Raw genomic sequence first — 19,241 nt, 5'->3', positions numbered from 1 at the left:
ATTTGACCTGGGAGCCATGAAACTTAATAAGAATGTTGTCCAAAATGTGAAAATGTACATCTGGGATTTTATTTGGGATTTAACCTCTCCTACCTCCGCCACAATCCCATCTTCATCCGAAAGAATATCTCTCAGTGTCTAATACCTTGTATTTCTTCATTATGATATATAGTATCAATATCCTCCCCCACATACAACCACCACTTATCACATCCCCAACGCCAGTGATCACAAAACGTTTTCAGTCTCAGCTGAGTTTGATAATGAAACTTTATTTGTCATTTATATCTAAATAGCATGTTTAAAGCTAAATTTTAAGTTAATAACTATTTTCAAATGACTTTTCAGTATTGATGGTCAGTTTCAATCGGAATTCTTAAGTTTTAGTAAAATTGATATTAAAACTTCAAGCTCAAACTCAGCAGCCCCCGAAAAATGCTTTGTGAACACGGGGCCAGTTCTCCATAAGTAATTTGCATCTTCTCCTCGAATCATATGTGGAGGACAAACGATTCAAGACGCAGTGTCTAGTATCAAATTGTCACGGAGGCCATGCTTGGACGGGGGTCAGATTTACTGTTGTTCTGTGGAGGTAAATGTACTAAATAATAAATCTACTGGGAAGGAAAATATATATATTTGTAGAGGTTTTTGTACTTTGAATGTGTTGTAAACAGATGTCATGGTGTATAGAACTTACGGCTGGTTGTCTAGATATGGAGGAACAGATGGATCTTTCGCTTGATTTCTTTAGCGCTTGCTTTAACATATTCTTCATTGGAGCATCCCACTGCGTGACGTTGCCCAAAAAATCTGCAGCGGCTTCTTCGGGAATCTATCGAATCAATAACGTAGAATGTTTAGCAGACGAACTAGCATATGTAATCAATTATGGAACATTTTTACTCGTCTATATAATAATATATCTATTATTTATATAAGTAGATAAACATGCTTGTCAAGAGGTACGGACCGTACCCCAAGACTCTCCCTGAAAAGACACTGACAACCAAGGGCATTTGTATCTTACCTATTGTTTTGTGTTCTTTAACATCATTATGTTCTCTCATAACGTCATAATGCATGTTACGGAACAAAATTGTGACTGGTGCGGGTCAAATCTAGATTATCCTTTTGAAGCATAGAACACAACGGTGCTTGGTCAACCCGGATCATGGGACAACCCGGACCACGGGACAACCCGGACCACCAGTACAACGTTTCAGAACGACCTGGACCATGTCTCTGAAAGTTCTATACCACTATTTTTTACTTTTACTGTTTACTGAAGTTAATTGACAATGAATATTGTTCATCTATGACTCTACGGATAATTCCAAGACATCAAAATAACATATATTTCAAAGTAAATAGTTTCCTGGAATTTTCAGAAACATGGTCCGGGTCGTCCTAACACGTGGTCCGGGTTGTGACCAACGTGGTCCGGGGTGTCTCTGATTCAACACAACCAGTCAAACTTAAGCAGACTCTTGATTGTATAAATAGTCTGTTCATGAGGGAGAGACCAAGAGCTGACAGTTCAAGAAGTCCTATGTGAACACGTCAATTGGTTTTGTGTGTAGCACGTTTTTCAACAGTATTTCAGTTATGTAATGACAGGCAGTTATCCTTACCAGAATGATTCTGTACCGGATTCTGTTCTCCATTTTCCCTCGTGAACCACATGTGGAGGACGACTGATTGCAGACAACAGTGTATTTTATCAATGGTCCCCTAGAACATGCACCTCAGTCAAAAAGCTATTAACCACATAACTACTGACTTGGCGAAAGTGTGTAAGTTGAAACAACTATTTACCGCGGATTTACTAATAACGCCAGACTTTTATCAAGATAAAGCTGTAACGACTCACCTTGGTACCGTTCTTGGCAAACAGGTTGTCGTAACTGGACCAGCTGAGACACATGTCAAACGGTTTGGCGGGATAATACACGATTGTTGCCCGGCACACCTCTTCAATACGGGACCAGCCACCCTGAGATATGAATTTGAAATGTTTTTATCTTGAAATTATTTCATTTTGACAACTAAAAGCAGACTAGAATGCTGTTTGTGGTACTTTTTAGACAGGAAATATTAATTCTGCTTTTTGAACATAATTCTGCTTAGAATATTTATGATATGTTTCATAGTGAACCTCATTTTAAAACCAAAAAAGTACTTTTTATGAAGTTTGTAATATTTTATGTTGGTAATGCGGGTAGCGAAAAAACATCGATAAGTCTTATGCCAAATTTGAAATTTAGAAACATTTAAACCTTGTCTATTCAGTTTGAACATTTTGCATTTTCCTCACAACTGGTACGTAGGTACGACATGTAGATTTTTATACAGATCTACATGACTATATTTCCCCAGGTCGTATCAGGTGTGACAAAAACGAAATAAATTAAAAGTACGACTCAAAAATTCTCTGTTAAAAATATCCAGTGTGCATCTTTCATTAAATTGTTTATTTTTAGAAACTAACTTTAAATGTTAAAATTCTTCATCAAATGAATTTAACTTGACTAAAATAGATATATTTATATACACACTATCTGTGCTTGCATAGCTACATTCACAAATAAATGTCTCAAAAGTAGAAAATCTTATCAAATGTACTAGTATTTATCATTACTTAAGATATAACTCAACTGTACACTCAGTTCCAAAAGAAAGTGTGCACTTAGTTTTCTGTTATTTTTTCTCGGTTATTTTCATGAAAACTTATAATGTTTGGTACCAAAATTTAAATCAGTTCGTAAACAAATTGGTGTGCATTTTAGATTTTGAGTTATACCTGAGAGTTAGAGTATGAAAAAATGAAACTAAAACGTCGGGGAATTTTTTTGAAATATTTAAACTTAAAAAGTGCACACTTTCTTTTGGAACTGAGTATATATGCGGAGCTACATTCACAATTAAATGTATATAATTTGTAAAAGGAACTTCCAGCGCCGAAGTTTTTAGCTATACATGTATTAGGTGTGTACAATTTTAAATTGAAAACAAACACACACACATTTTAATTTTATGTTTACACTGAAAATATGAAGTAATCGTGTATATTTTCAGATATGACTTTGGGTCTTATATATCTTTAAAGGGAAATAATTTAATTTTGTGGGAGTAAAATGATAGAGCCAGTGCACATAATTACAGAAAAAAACTATTCTTTGAATAGCTTTTTTGGCGGATAATGCGCTCTTGGCTTACAATCAGAGACTCAGTTTATGTAACTGATACATTACATTAATTGTAGATTATTTTTTTAAACAATAAGAATATAAGATTCTTTCACTGGTTGTAGGTGCAGATGGGAAAATCCGGCCTCGAGGGTAACTGTTTAGGCGGTAACTCGGCAGGGAGCCTCGTTACCGCCTAAACAGTTACCCTCGAGGCCGGATATTCCCATCTGCACCTACAACCAGTAAAAGAATCTTATAGTAATTAATTAATGACAAATTTGATAGATTCAACGGACTGAACAGTACTCTTCCAATGAAGATTATCACATTGTCGTCATTGTCGTAAAATATCTCAGTATTAATAACATCATACGTTAGAAATTATTTACATTTACTTAAAATAAAACCACTTCAAACATATCAAATAATATTTAAATTAAATTATAAAAATAACTAATTCTCTACCCTTTTCATCGAACCGGAAATCTCTTTTTATAGAAAATGAATATTGTCGTACTATCGCCAATAAAGGGTTCATAATTTAAAATACTATTTTCACTTTTTCGCTAAATCAGAAAAATTCTCACAACGCCCGGCCCTGTTGCTATGCTGTGAAAAGGTCAGAAAATAAGCGATGAAACGTGTAGAGTTTTTGAAAAAAAAAACAAAAAAACTCTGAATCCCTCTACATCTAAATTATAATTTTGTTCAAGTGGCTGCTTGATTACACACCTGTTATTTAAAAATATAATCTTCTGGGTTTTTTTTTTGTCATCATCAACAAAAATAATCCTTTCAAATTTTTAAGTGTTATTTTAATGGGATTCATGCATTTATTTTTAAAATGCTAATTTCATAACTTTTTTTTTCTAATTAAAATTTTAGCAAAAGCTAAAAAAATGTATATCCCGAGATAACAATTTACAAAATAAATGAAATTAGAGGAGGGTTTTTTTTTCATTCTTAAACTCTTTGTACTTAATTTATGGCTTCTGTTTTTGTTTTCAATCCAGAAGACTTAACCTACTGTTTGAATCTAATCCGTTAGTGTTTCTTGTGAATTGCATATGTATTTTGCAAGATTATAAGCTATACATCTTTCTACATGACACCTAGGGTGGTAGGAAAATATTTTTGAAGTTTTAAAATATCTTTAAATATTGACAATTTTATCTATTTACCCTATTCTCACTATATATGAGAGGGATAGGTCGACCAGGAGAGGGGTGTAGTCCAATTGTAAGACAATCGACTACGAAACTAGTGGTGGCTTGTTCGACCCCATGTCCTTCCCAAACTTTAAACGCCCAATGTTCTGTCAGATACGAGACCAATGCATGACCCATTCTACACACCCGGCTTCTACTGAATCTGTTCTTGATTATCTCCCTTGGTAAAACATACAGATTAAGGTAGTGCTGCACCCTCGGAGCAATGTCTTTTTTCATTGTAGATTTCGATTACACCCTCTTTTAAAACTCGAGAATTTACTTAGAATTAGGCAAATGAAAAAGGTAGGGTTGTAGGGTCGTGTGTTCGCTTTTTTTGCTAGACCGATTTGAAAAATATTGACTTAACAAAATGTTTTCATAATGGAAGTTCCGATAGGAAAGTCATAATTTTGATAACATTTTCGCGGATGTATCTTTTTCTACAATGTAGAATTGAATGAAACTCCTTACAGTAAATAAACATATGACCTATAATATGGTGAAATAAAATGTGTAGGTCCGTGTTCTTGTTTTCAAGATATTTGCAAATGATAGAAGAGATCCGCCTATCTCGAGCTGATTCTAAGACATTTTAACTTTAGAAAGATATATACAGTTACGTTGGTGTTGTAAATTTAATCACATGTTACCATTATTAAAATCAATAATTTAAAAATGATTTTCATTGCCGTACTCCGAATCCAGGCTTTTTTCTACGTTTTCTGGATAAATGACGTGACGCTAATATTACTTACGGTTCATCAAATGTGAAAAACTACCTTAACTCAGCCTACCTTTGTTTTCGCAGATCTCGAAGAAGTGTTGAACGTGCATTCTACCATAAGCGTGTCCGACTGGAATTAAAAATATGAAATATTAAATATTAGATTATCTTATTTATGAGTAGGATATCAATTATTATCAGCAACCACCACCGCTTAACAAGGCCTAACATATTGTTTGTTCCCGGTAACATGCCCCCAAAATAGGATAGGAAACATTATTTTGTTTTGTTTTTTACAATGAAGAAAGAGCAACTTCCCTTGAAAAGTATGAAAAGTAGCGAAAATATCGATTATTTTTCCAACGCCATAAAACATTTAGGGTCGCGGCAAATTTTTAGGGTAAATCGGGATACCGGAAACAGACCATTTTTAGGCCTAATTATGTTAAAGATCTATATGATTAATTCAATAAAGTAATGTAAGATTCAATATTAAATACTAAAGAGAAATAAAGAACATTTATATAATATCAGATGCAGATCGGAATTTTAGACGCGGTCAAAGCACCGGGTCTAAACTCCTGGTAAGTGTACAAGAACTAAACCGACAATGTAAAGCTTTATGCAATTCGCAGACAATATATAGAAATAGCGATGACGTCATGATGACTGGCCGCTTTAATTAAGAGGATTTTTTTTTTCAAAAAATGTATCGCAAGTTAATTTTAGGTCAAATTCGATACCAATAAAGATTCAACCCATGAACGATATTACCGTCAGGGGAGGTAACTAAAGTCACGGATTGGGACTAAGTATAACCATGTCCCATTTGAAAATTGCATTACCAACCAAATCCGCTATGACAATTGAATCGTGAAACAGAATTACTTTTGTGAGAGTTTTATTTACGTTGTGTACGAAAGTGTCAGTAAAATCGTATGTTTTCTATAGAAGTACGATCTTTTCAGCCTTGTTCTATATTCTGATTCTCTAGCCTTGGTCTTATTTCAGGGCCATGATCATGACGTATTTAACATGATACCATGACGTATATGCATGCTATCAGAAGCCATTAATTTCACCACGTTATAGATTGAAACACTGTCGAATATTTATTAGTAACATTAGTTAGACCTTTATACAAAAAAAGAGAAAAAAACACACACATAAACATGTGAAAGAGTGTTTAATTTGGAGGTGTTGAAGGTTCTCTAAAAAGTGGCGAACGTAGAACAATAATTACACTGTATGCTGTCACATGACCTGGTGTACGGCGAGAAAAATGCAAGATGGCGGACATGGATATTGGGGAAAGGTAGGCTCCTTGTTTGTTCATTGATTTCTCTGTTAATATTTCCTTTAAGGGAGAATGTTTTGTCGTATAACACGGCACTGACATTTGTCTTTCATCGGTTGTATACCATTACCTCCGACAACAGCTTAAATTTCTAGACTTTGCTCCTGAATGCAACAAAAACAACGGAAAATAAATTTAAGCGAGGAGAGACTCGGTTTTTCGAATTTTCCATCCCTTTCATCCACGATTTCTGCCAAATTATGAAGTACACATAGGCTATGTACATAGACAAAACGCGTGTATCAGCCAGTTCACTGAAAACCGCATATTTCCTAAAAAAATATTCGTTTTAAAATTTGCCAAGTGTACGGTGGGAAGGCCGAGGTTATTCTGTCGGTGTACAGTAAGACGACGGCCAAAAGTGTACGGTAAGAAGACGAAAAATCAAATATTTTGCTACGAAATGATGTACGGAAAGAAGACAAAATCCTGACACGATCACCAGCTGCCTTACCCGGGAACTTAGAAGGATTAATGTGGTCTATTTTTCGACATTAGTGCTGCCAATTTTCAATGTGTTTCCAAAGAATTCTCCAGTCTCTCTAAACCGTACAGAATTTTAAAGATTATTGAAAAATTAGAATGAACTTGTTTATGTTTTTAGCTCATTTGAATGATGTTTAATATCTGCATATAATCTGCATATTCTTTCATGCACTTGCTTTGGGGGACCTTAATTTTTTGGGAAGCAAAGTATGGAGAGATAACAGTATTGTGTTTTACCTGATCATGTGAGCTAACTTGAACAAATGAATATACAAGCTACAATTTTCTTTCGATTTATCACTGTATGTCAAAAACAGATGCCTGCATTGCAATTTGTTATCAATTTGATTGTGATTCTGTCATATTTTAAGTAAATAAGAGTCCAGTCATAAATCAGCCTAACACAAGCTGTGTTATGGTTCGAATCACGGACTCGGAGTATTTCCGCCAATTTTGTGAATAGTTCTTCCAGAAACATTGTCATAATAAAGGCCGAATTTAGAGTAAATACGTACTGGTCAAAATGTTCACAGAAAACATCACTAAATCTAAAATTGCCAAAACAGCTATAAGCACAGATAACATAAACCGTAACACAAAAGTGTTTAAGGTATTGCATGAATAAGGTTTCTGTTTTTGCAGTCAGAGCATACACCTAATAACATTAAAAACAAAATAACGCATATATACTCACATTTTCCGTTACAACTTTACATTAAGTAGCCAAACTTGATTTCCAAAAGAGTTTGGAGCTCTTTACTCTTTAGTGTCATACCTACTAAATCAATACTTTATAATTTTTATTGTTGTAAGTGTATTTTCTCTATTAAGAAATACTGAATTTCATTTTGCATCAAAAGGCGTTAAAAAGCCACCTTTTGATCTCTATCATGTCTATGTTGATTTTCTTAAGGATGTACGAGCGTTTTTTTTTTCATATCCGCCATTTTGAAAAATGTTTCTTCGAGCATTGAATTTTAACAAAAGTTTTGCCAAAAATTAACGCTAAATAATTAAAATTTGACTAATAATGTACCATTTAACAAAATAGATTCTACTTTTTGTAAAAAAAAAATCACCCTTATTTTTGGCTGGCATTTGCTTAAAATTGACATAAGATTTACAATGGGGTAGAGGTAGGTAATTTCAAATATCTACGAAAGTAGATCAGGTTTGGTTTTGATATTTTCCTGACTGATACATATAACAATAGGCTATAACTGAAATAAAAGTTTTCAAGATAGCACTTTATTTTATCTAGAAAATATAGATTAAAACAAAAAGAACAAAATAATATCAAAATTCACCAGTTTTTAACAGTTTTTTCTTCATAAATCTCTTAGATACACGGTGATCCCAACCTTTTTCTTTCCGTTTTGAAGCATTTTTGTGTGTCATTAAAGCTGCAAAATATTTTGAAAACAGAAATTTTCTGTAGATCTAAATACATTTTCCATTGAAAATAAAGTGGGTGGGGTAATTATGTCAACATGTAAAAATGAAAGAGATGTGTTAGTGACATTTATGCTTATAAAATGCTGACATCACATTGTATTCCTATCAACCTGTAAGACATGAAATCCCTATAGCATTAAATGGGATATTACATGTTTTATAAGGTACCACCATCGGTGACTTGTGTTTTTTCTTCCCTTGTTTGTCTTAGAAACTAATATTCGTCAAGCTCACAGAGTATGAAAAGATTCTTAACGTTAGAAAAAAATGTGCTCCTACATCCTTAAACATTAATGATAGTACCTACAAGGTGTTAAATATACCTATGGAAAGGTGTTCATCTGAACTTCAACATACTATTATCAGTATTTAGCATATTTCAGTAAATGATCTTATTGAAAATCAACACCTGATCTTGTCTAAGCCGATACGTCAAAATACATTTTAAATGTCGATCATAAATAACTTCTCAAATGGCGACTCCAAAGTTTCTTCTAAAATAGCAGCATGCCATACTTTAAAATCGTGTTAAATATTAAAAAAAAATTGTATTTGCACGAAGGATTCACATAAGTATGACATAAGTGAGCTCAAATGTTCAGGTAAAAAAGAACACTACAAGGTTAGAATCCCTCTGTACTTTCCTTCCCAACAAATTAAAATCGTCTAAAGAAAACGTATGTAAGAATAGATCTATCAGATTATATGCCAATATACTTATCATCCAAGACGATTCTGAGTCAAATGAGCTAAATACAGAAACATAGTTTTTCATTAATCTTTAAAATTCTATTGTTTTGAAAAAACATTGAAAATTGGCAGCACTAATGTCGAAATATAATCAATAAATGATCGTGTCAGGATTTTGTCTTCTTTCCGTACACCATTTCGTAGCAAAATCTTTGAATTTTTGTCTTCCTACAGTACACTTTTGGCCGTCGTCTTTCCGTACACCGACAGAATAACCTCGGTCTTCTGACCGTCCACTTGGCAAATTTTAAAACAAGTATTTTTTTAAGAAATGTGCGGCTTTTTGGGAACTGGCTGATACACACATTTTGTCAATGTACATAGTCTATGTCTACTTCATAAACTGGCAGAAATCGCACAAGAAAGTGATGGAAAATTAAAAAAACCGAGTCTCTCCTCGCTTAGATTTATTTTCCGTTGTTTTTGTTGCATTCAAGGGCAAAGTCTAGAAAATCGAGACGTCGTCTGAGGTAATGATATACAACCGATGAAAGACAAATGTCAGTGCTGTGTAATACGATAAAACATTCTCCCCTAAAGGATATATTAACAGAGAAATCAATGAACAAACAAGGAGCCTACCCTTCTTCAATATCCACATCCGCCATCTTAACTTTTTCTCGCCGTACACCAAGTCACGTGACAGCATACAGTGAATTAGACAAATAATGAAACTTTGGTTACAGTCCATTATTAGACAAGTGTATCATTGCGAAACTTAATTGTAACCCATCGTAAGAAGATAGGCCTAATAGATTTGCACTTTTTTTTTCGTGAAAACTGACCCGATCTCTAATATGACCTGTTGATGGATGGGAAATCACACAGATAAACATGTGAATGAAATAAAGCTGGATATTAAGCAATATTTCCACGAATTTCTAGTATTAAGAAAACACAGACGCTGCTTGAATCATATGGTAACGGTGAGGGAAGCACCCAGGAGCACCTGAACATTACTATAGGCATGGGCGGGTATCTGTGTAGAACCATCGACCTTCCATAAGCCAGGTGGATAGTTTCCTCGCACGAAAATTTCGTCATTCCATGCGGTGTCTCCTACAGCGGCCAAAGACAAGAGATTCAAAGCCAGTTTATGATTTACCACTTCGTAAGCCAACACTCGATTCGAGCACTATTATCTAATAGAATTGTGGTTTTTGTATCAATTTCCAGATTTTATTGCACTGCAAAATAGAATCAACATTTTAACCAAAAGAAATAAATTAGTACAAAAGTTAAGATATTGGACCCCTAATAGTAAAGTTTAAAGAATGGCATTTGCTTGGTATATTCTTAAAGTTGACCATGTTTCGCACTGTGTTGCATTTTTTAAACAACTTTTACCGTGCCGTTTTTTTGTTGTAAATTTTGTATAATTCATGATATTTCCTCAAGCCCAAGTAGAGACAAATTTCAAAGTGATGGCCGCTATCCAAAACGTTCGCAGAGAATTCATTTTACCATTAGTTTTGATAAAAGGAACATCAAACTATTGGTAAACAATTATAAAACATAAAATGAAACTGTCAATTTAATTTTTTCTAGGGTTCCTTAAGTAAGCGGATTTAATGAGACAGAATTCTAACTCCAACATTGAAAAATTAAGGTCTGTTTTGAATTTTGCTCACTTCATTCAAAAATAACCTCGGGGCAGAAGTAAAACCTACCTACAATTATTCCACAATATGTAATCTGAAGAGTGAATGCAAAATAGAGAACTTTAACCGCATGTAAGTCAGATGTCTAACTCTACCCCTTCTGTTTCAGAGGTAAATTCACTTTGAACAGATAGAAATCGCTTATTAAATGAAAATTTTCCACTTTTGTACAATAAATTAATAATAAGCCTTGAAAGAAGTAAAAACTTACTGGAAAAAAATGAAAATAAGGGAAAAAAATTGGCCCCAGTGGGGCTTGAACCTACGACCCCCTGAAAATTGCAGTCAAAGTAGGTTTATGGTAGGAATTCCAAAAGGAGGTACTCTATTACGAGACTGATACCTTAAAGTAAAATTGAACTGAATGTTTTACTTCCATGGATAATGAATCTCGAATCGAGTGTTGGCTTGCATGTTCTTTATTAATTTCTGTTCAAATATGAAGTCTAGATAAATGGTGCAAAGACCAAATTCTGTTATTATTTTACTAACACGATATGCATAGTTTTTTACAAGGGAAGCAACTTGAAAAAAATCTGATTCGAAAAATATTCAGTAGTTGTCTTTACTTTGTATAGCCGGAGTTTTTTCCCTTTCAAGTCGCTCGCGGTTTTTCGGAAAGAAACTAGCGATAAAAATTCTGTAAATGCTCTTAAGCAGAAAACATTTGTAAAACGAGGCCCTTCTCTACGCATTTTTTTTCAAGGGAAACAACTATGACAAAAATATCCTTCTAATTGGAAAAATATCTTACGCAGTTGTCTTTACTTTGTATCCATTTAGCAATAACGATTATTTGGTAAGTAAAAGTGACAAGGGATGGACGATTTGAGTACCATGAAAACCTAAAACTAATTCAAACTTTAAAAGCTTGGAACGTTAATTCAGCCTATATACCTAGATACTTAAAATTTGGTTATTTTTCCGGTCCGGTGAAATTTAAAGCACGTAGTTTTAGTTCGTCACTGACCTCTGAAGTTTACCTTTAGAAGAGTTCTATGTTGAATGGGTAGTCAAATATTCGATCTGACCTTGCCATTTACCGTCGTATATATCAAATCAGTAGGAAGAAGTTGAATAAATGACTGGACAGAGCAGTAGGCAGAGCTTTCATATTTCGGGTCTAAATAAAAAGGGTTCGAATTCTGTGCATTTTTAATAATTATACAATATATTCATAACATAATTATACATTTACGAACATAGCTAAGAATCCCCATAACCAGGAATAGTCTATATTTGAAAGTGCAGTCAAGGCTAAATACACCGTGACGAACTTTTATATATATATATATATATATATATATATCTGTGCAACCCGGTAAGATATTAAGTATCGCGCTTGATCAAATATCCTCGAAAAAAAATAATCAAGGACATCGAGACATGATGACTAAGGTTGTCATTTCAATAACATTCATGTTCAAATGATCAAATTCCAATTAGAAACATTAGCTAAGCCGCCGGAAAGAAGCAATTTTATCACATTTCAAATAGGAAAATACGTGTTTAGTGCATAAACCCACAGGAATTTGATCTTAGTTATTTGGGCGAACACCTTTAGTGGTGTACGCACACTCACAAACATGTGAATGGAGTCGCCTCTTCGCGAAGAGAACGTAAAAGAAAAATACACCATTGGCAAGGCCACAAGAATGTTTCATTAAATGTTCAATGAAACGAGCGTGCATTAATTTGTCAAATACTTCCCGAGGAGCCCAAATACTTGTCAGTTTTGTAAGAAATGTTAACTATATATTAAGCAGCCAGCTGGCACTGACATAATCTGGCCACTTGAGGTAGACTGAAATTTAAAAAGAAATGAGTTTGTGAAGTTCGCTGACTGTGGGCTTAAGGCAAGTGGTTGCCTAAAACAGGCGGCCGCTAAAGCAGGTGCAACAGTACTGCTAATTTTTGAAATGTTATGATACCTTGCAAAATTTATGTCAGTACGTTTGTATCACGGGCCACTTTCACAGCACCCACATTTATTTATTTCTGGAAGATACGTTTGTCGCCTAAAAAGTGCGAACACGCTGCCACTATTAATACCAGCTATAAATTGTTTTCCGTTTTCTTTTTTTATGGTTTTTGACGGCGGCGGCGGCCGGAACAACTGGAAACCTTGCGTATTGTCAAACAAACACACTGTACTATCAATAGGATCCCCTTACAGTACAATCTTACTCAAACTCTCGGGAATGAAAAAAATACGGATTGTCTAAGTACCTAATCTCTGTTCCCTGCAAAATATTTCATAGGCGAGCTTCGCCTGCAAAACAAGGTCCTGTTGCGGTATAATCCAACACAAAATCCCGATTTTGTAAAAAAAAAAAGAGAAGAAAATTAAAAAAAAGAACAAAAAACTTTAATTAATTTTGAATGGACTCCATGATCCCAAAGTATTTAAGTAAGGGGCAATTTTTGCAGCTTCCATTCCGTCATGATGACACTAGAAGACTCCTTTGAAAGCATAAAGTGCAATCAAGCAAGATAAGCTAACGTATGATCTGATTTTGATGACAGGTAAAGAAATGTGCATTCCCTAACTCCCCCCCCCCCCACCTACAATAGGCTTAAAACAGAATATTTCCTCAATATCTCGGGTGGCCTGGTGGCGTGGTAACATGTTTGACTCTCAATCCAGAGGTCCAGGGTGCGAACCCCGCTCCAAGATCTCGAATTTTCTGAAATGTTCTTGAGTGTCTCCTATGTTAAGTGTTGAATCCTAGTTCTTCCACGGAAAGACGTGTGTGTCGGTGCTATACACCGGGTACGTAAAAAAGAACCAGATTTTCTATTCGCCAAGTGCTAGGCTAAGTTAGAGGGACAGGTCTTATCTAATGTATTTCACTTGCTCTGTTCTGGTGGCATTCTCGTGCTCTGTCCCTCTGTTCAGATTACACTGTAGCATTATAAAAGGGCACTGTATAAACCTGGTATAACATAATATATTATTTTTATAATGTAATGTAATGTAATGTAATGTAATGGGGTTCTACGCACAAGTTCTGTATTACATGTATGACAAAAACACTCTACAAACACTTAAGGTAATCATGACAGCTCCTCCTACAGACAGAAATTATTCTAGTTCCCTGGTAGCTGAAATCCAAATAATTTTAGATTAGGATAAAAAAAACGTTTGCCACGGGACCGGAAACTTGACTTCAATTCAAAAGAACTTCGCTTCGAATAAAATCATACTTTAATATTTTGATCTGGTTTCAGCTTTATATATTGTCCGGGTAACATTCTTTTCTAGAAACTGTTACCATAAAGTTGGTACTTGATAAAGAAGAACATTTTACGACATCTTTCTGGTCTGCGTTTCATTTCTTCACGTTTTGTGATAGAATGGACAGGTATCAGTTTTGTAATTTACCAAAGTTGCGAGAATGAAAACGGTAATAAATACCTCACACACCCAAACATGTGAAATGATAAAAGTTTAGGCGGGTAAATGGGAATATTTCATAGAAATACGATTACCTTTTGTTACAAAGGACCTTGACAAAGGTTAATATTAATGACCATAATAACACATTTAATAATATTATTATATCAGTTATTCTACACTCTCGTATGAAACTGAGTCGGTCTGGGGGCGGGTGGGAGACAAGTTAAGAGTGCCTATACTTGAGTTCGAGAATCTGCCCTACTCTTTAACACAAACTTTGCAAAAAATGATATAGATATATGGCCGGCAGAACAGCGATACAGTGTGCTGAATTTTTTAATTTTATAAATCAGCTTTGAATTGCTTGATAGTTATTTTAGTAAAAATTGATAGTACATCCAAACTTGTCTGCGAAACCCACCTTTGGAAAAAACTGGGTCCTGCTTTTCGAAGCCTGAGCCGGCTGTTAAACTAAACGCCGGATAACTTTTTATTTCAAAATATTGGTCTTGGTTAGAAATAACAGTCTGATTTTTTATTTAATTGTAAAGACATTTTTAAAGCATTCAAAATCCTTAACTCATATTTGTTTTACTAAGTCTTCTAAATTGTCAAAATATAGCCCCAAAATTCAGTCGATTGTTAGCAAATTTCGAACAACTGGGCCCTGATCTTGGATGGTAAATGGACTCTCAATATAGGTAAATTTACACGGGAAGAGAAACCAGTGTATTTTAAATATAGGTTTTACAGCAGTAGTCCTTATTCGGTGTTGACTGTACAACGTTTTTTTTGTATCTAAATCCTCTTGAGGAACAATTTATATGGTGACATAGCTTAATTTTATTGAAATTTTGTAATGTCATAAATATTACTGTTGATCTAAGCGTAGAGACTACACTAGATCTAGATTAAACAAAATGTCTTATAGCTCTAACAAATTTGAAAAAAAAAAAGATTAAATGTTTTATTCAGTATATATTTCGAAGGTGTTCTATCATTAAACTGATTATTAATATAACATTGTGAGAAAACATTGTCTTAACTGTAGCAGCCTATATGTGGAATGACCCGTCTATATTAAAATTGTGGCCAGGGGAGATGATTGGGCTATATGAAAGGCATACATATAGAAAACTTTACCTTTTACGAACTAAGGATAACTCTTACCGATTCTATTGTCACTGGAGTAGTAAGCAACCTTGCTGCCTGGTAAAAGTTAGAAAATTTTTGGTCCACCGTAATCCATGGTAACTCATCATTTCCCCGGAAATGACGTAGTTTTATTTCAGATGCTACGTCATTTCCTTTCAACATGACAGCTATAGCGTTTACTGGCGTCTTGTCAGTTGAAAACCCCTGAAAACATGAAAAAAGTGTCTGAAGAGAAGTGCACATTTATCTTAAATAGAAGATTTCAAAGAAATAATGATAAATGCTCTAAAAATGTTAGCTTTGGTGCTTGTTTCTCCTTCACCTTTTCAGCTTTTTACAATTGTTCGGATAGTTTATACTGGCGACAGCACATTTAGTAAGTTGGTTGTTGTCTTAGTTAATTATCACAAGACAACAACTCATCCTAACGTAATGTAATAAATAGCACTATATTTAATTTTTATTGAAGGGTTCATACTCACGGATGAAATTATCATAACTGTTTTAAAGGTTCTATCGCTGGGCTTATGAATCTACCTCCGGTAAAAGGAGGCAGTCCTAAAGCTAAAAATATGTTTTTCCCTAGTGCTGAACTTAAAATTCCAAAATGATTGTTAGCTTTTATGGTTTTTGTTGGTTTTACAATATTTTTACTACTTTGTATGTTTACTTTGGTTATGTAAACAACAGTTATTAAAATGTCATTATCCCACATGTGTAAATATTACGCACACAAACAAAACTTTATAAAAATTATAATAATTTTCAATTTTTCCCAATTAATTTCCTTGAACATTTTCCCGATTCCACTAGTGGTGGTGGTGGCATTCAAAAAAAAATTAAAAAATAAAAAAAAATGAAATAAAATAAAAATGTCTGCATAGATCTAATTGAAAGAATGCAGATATGTACTAAGGAGTCTAAGGCTGGTCAGCTTTTTAAAGTAATGTATACATGTGCTGATCTAACACGGCGTGATTTTGTCGCGGCTTTAACGAATTGTACTGATCTAACACGTTGTTTACGAATTGTGCTTTGTCGCGGCTCTGTCGAATCATACCATAAACAGTGTACTGATCTAACACGGCGTTTAAGAATTATGCTGATTTCTCATGGCTTTGTTGAATATTGTACTGATCTAACACGGCGTTTAATTTCTCATGGATTTGTTGAATATTGTGCTGATCTAACACGGCGTTTAAGAATTATGCTGATTTCTCATGGATTTGTTGAATATTGTGCTGATCTAACACGGCGTTTAAGAATTATGCTGATTTCTCATGGATTTGTTGAATATTGTGCTGATCTAACAAGGCGTTTAAGAATTATGCTGATTTCTCATGGCTTTGTTGAATATTGTACTGATCTAACACGGCGTTTAAGAATTATGCTGATTTCTCATGGATTTGTTGAATATTGTGCTGATCTAACACGGCGTTTAAGAATTATGCTGATTTCTCATGGATTTGTTGAATATTGTGCTGATCTTACACAGCGTTTAAGAATTATGCTGATTTCTCATGGATTTGTTGAATATTGTGCTGATCTAACACGGCGTTTAAGAATTATGCTGATTTCTCATGGATTTGTTGAATATTGTGCTGATCTAACACGGCGTTTAAGAATTATGCTGATTTCTCATGGCTTTGTTGAATATTGTGCTGATCTAACACAGCGTTTAAGAAATCTGCTGATTTGTTGTGGCTTTGTCGCATTGTGCTGATTTAACATCATGACGTTTACGAATTGTGCTGATTTGTCGAATTGTGATTTGTCCTGGCTTTGTCGAATTGTGCTGATCTAACACGGCGTTTACGAATTGTACTATTTTGTTCCGGCTTTGACGAACCATGCTGATTTAACACGGCGTTTACGAATTGTGCTGACCTGCCAGGACGTTTAGGCATTATGCTGATTTGTCACGACTTCGATTAACCATGAATAGTGGGTTCATGATAATAAAAGTCGGCAGGCTTAATATACAATAAATGACTACTTAACAATATACTCCACGCCGCACCTCACGCTCCCCCAGCCAGCCACCCAACACACTCCCAAAACGAATCGTATTCAAAGATTCTGAAAACAACCACTCTTTCGCAACTTCATCCAAATAGCTAAATGGCAGTGATATAAATGTATCAGTAAATGACCACCAGTCAGACAACTTTTTGTAGCAATTCCAACACAAACTGTCCTGGAAAAGTTACAAGACCATAAAACATTAACATATAAGTAATTCTTACCCAGTTCATACATCTCGGCGAACAGACGGACGTTGATGTGAACGCTTCTTCCTTTTCTGGTATAATCTGCTGCCATCCAGGACTGATCACCTTTCCAATCTCTAACATACCGGCCTTATTTACTATCGGAGACGTTGTGTAGGTAATCTGAAGTCCGGAACTGTCCGGAATTACTATGGGAGTACCTGAAGTTAAATTATTACGCCTTATTAAAATAGTTACCCGATTAAAAAACTGATTCCAGGCATCCATTTACTTGCATGTTTTAATAATGAAGTTCTAATGTCTTTCAATAATACTGCTTTTGTCCATGAAACGGAAGGAAAATTTAGAAAAACCGGGCAATATAAAACGATTCGAAGCACACGTCGCACTGTTTGTTGCTGAATGAAATATCGTGGAAGAAGTAAACAACATAAGAGTTATTCTAAACCAACCATTAAATGCGTATTTACATTACGGAAATGCTCTAAGAGACGTCATAACAATAAATGTTAAAGCTGTCATTAAAATCATATTTTAGATGCAGCAATGATATAATATTGCACAAACAATGGCTTCAATTTCAAAAATGAATCCCACATATTACTTCCGGTTCCGGTAAAACTCTGCATTTATTATAGTGTTTCATATTTAAGAGAAAACACGAAATCCGGGCTGACAAGGAAAAACAAATAGTGATGAAACGTGTAAATAAGTTAATGTTTCGGAAGCATAAAGGAGGCGTCTTGTTTTTCTGATCTCTTTCCCACGTTTCTGCGTCTCGAGTGTATATATTTTTTATCTTAGGCCCTGAAAAAAAGAGTCGAACATACGCCACGATTTCTTACACATGCTACTGCAGGACCTATTCAATATTATGAATGATAAGCAAGAATTTAGTAGATATAACAACATACCGTCAGGCGCCATTGGCTCTTGGTACTTTGAATAATGGATTTCCAGAACGTACGTTGACGGCTCGTTAGCTCCGCCCATATGTATACCTACGTTATCGGGGAAGTGAAAGCTCTGAAACATTGAAGTTGAATTCATTTTATAAAAATATCATAAAGAGTAAAGATCCATAAAGAAAACAATTTAAAGGGATATAACTCCAGATTTATATAATAATACTGTAGATTGTTAATTTTCGTGACAAATTTATTTCGCAACACCTAATGGCGATTTGCAGTTTCCGTACGGTAACGCTATCTCCATATTCGACTTCGGTAATCTTCGGCCGTTTATTCAGCTAGAACGAGCCAGGCGAGAAATTCCGAAATACGATACGGTATGTACGCTATCAATAGAGTTTTCCGATCTTCTACGTTAATACTCACGGATTTTTAAATTTTGTGTAACGCTGTTCGGAAATATTAGCAAAATTAAGAACATTGCGAAAACGCTTAACAAATCTTCTAACACAAACAAAATAATTGCGAATTTTGCCAAAATCTTCTAGATATTACTTTAAAGGCACGTTGGAAATTTACACAAATTTAGAAACATGTATTGTAAACGACTTATTTCGAACTGAAATGATATCGAAACTGGAGGCGATCCCCTTTAAAATATACAAATATGTTTGCTGCGATAAAACTTTGGGTCTTAAAGCCAGAAAAA

General features: G+C 34.6%; 1 protein-coding gene across 1 annotated transcript in view; it reads right to left on the bottom strand.

Annotated features, from left to right (window-relative positions):
* LOC123527633 (DBH-like monooxygenase protein 1 homolog) overlaps positions 1-19,241 on the bottom strand; it is a 29,569-nt gene that overhangs the window by 894 nt on the left and 9,434 nt on the right. The window contains exons 6-11 of the mRNA XM_053525504.1: positions 18,536-18,647; positions 17,637-17,821; positions 15,406-15,594; positions 5,197-5,256; positions 1,874-1,996; positions 701-835 (exon numbers count right to left, since the gene is read on the bottom strand). Of these exons, the coding sequence (XP_053381479.1) occupies positions 701-835; positions 1,874-1,996; positions 5,197-5,256; positions 15,406-15,594; positions 17,637-17,821; positions 18,536-18,647 (804 nt within the window). The remainder of the gene's footprint in view (positions 1-700; positions 836-1,873; positions 1,997-5,196; positions 5,257-15,405; positions 15,595-17,636; positions 17,822-18,535; positions 18,648-19,241) is intronic.

The sequence above is a fragment of the Mercenaria mercenaria genome, chromosome 15, assembly GCF_021730395.1.
Source record: "Mercenaria mercenaria strain notata chromosome 15, MADL_Memer_1, whole genome shotgun sequence".
NCBI classification, from domain to species: Eukaryota; Metazoa; Mollusca; class Bivalvia; order Venerida; family Veneridae; genus Mercenaria; species Mercenaria mercenaria.
The sequence above is the reverse complement of the archived record's forward strand: the minus strand, read 5'-3'. Positions and strand labels throughout refer to the sequence as shown.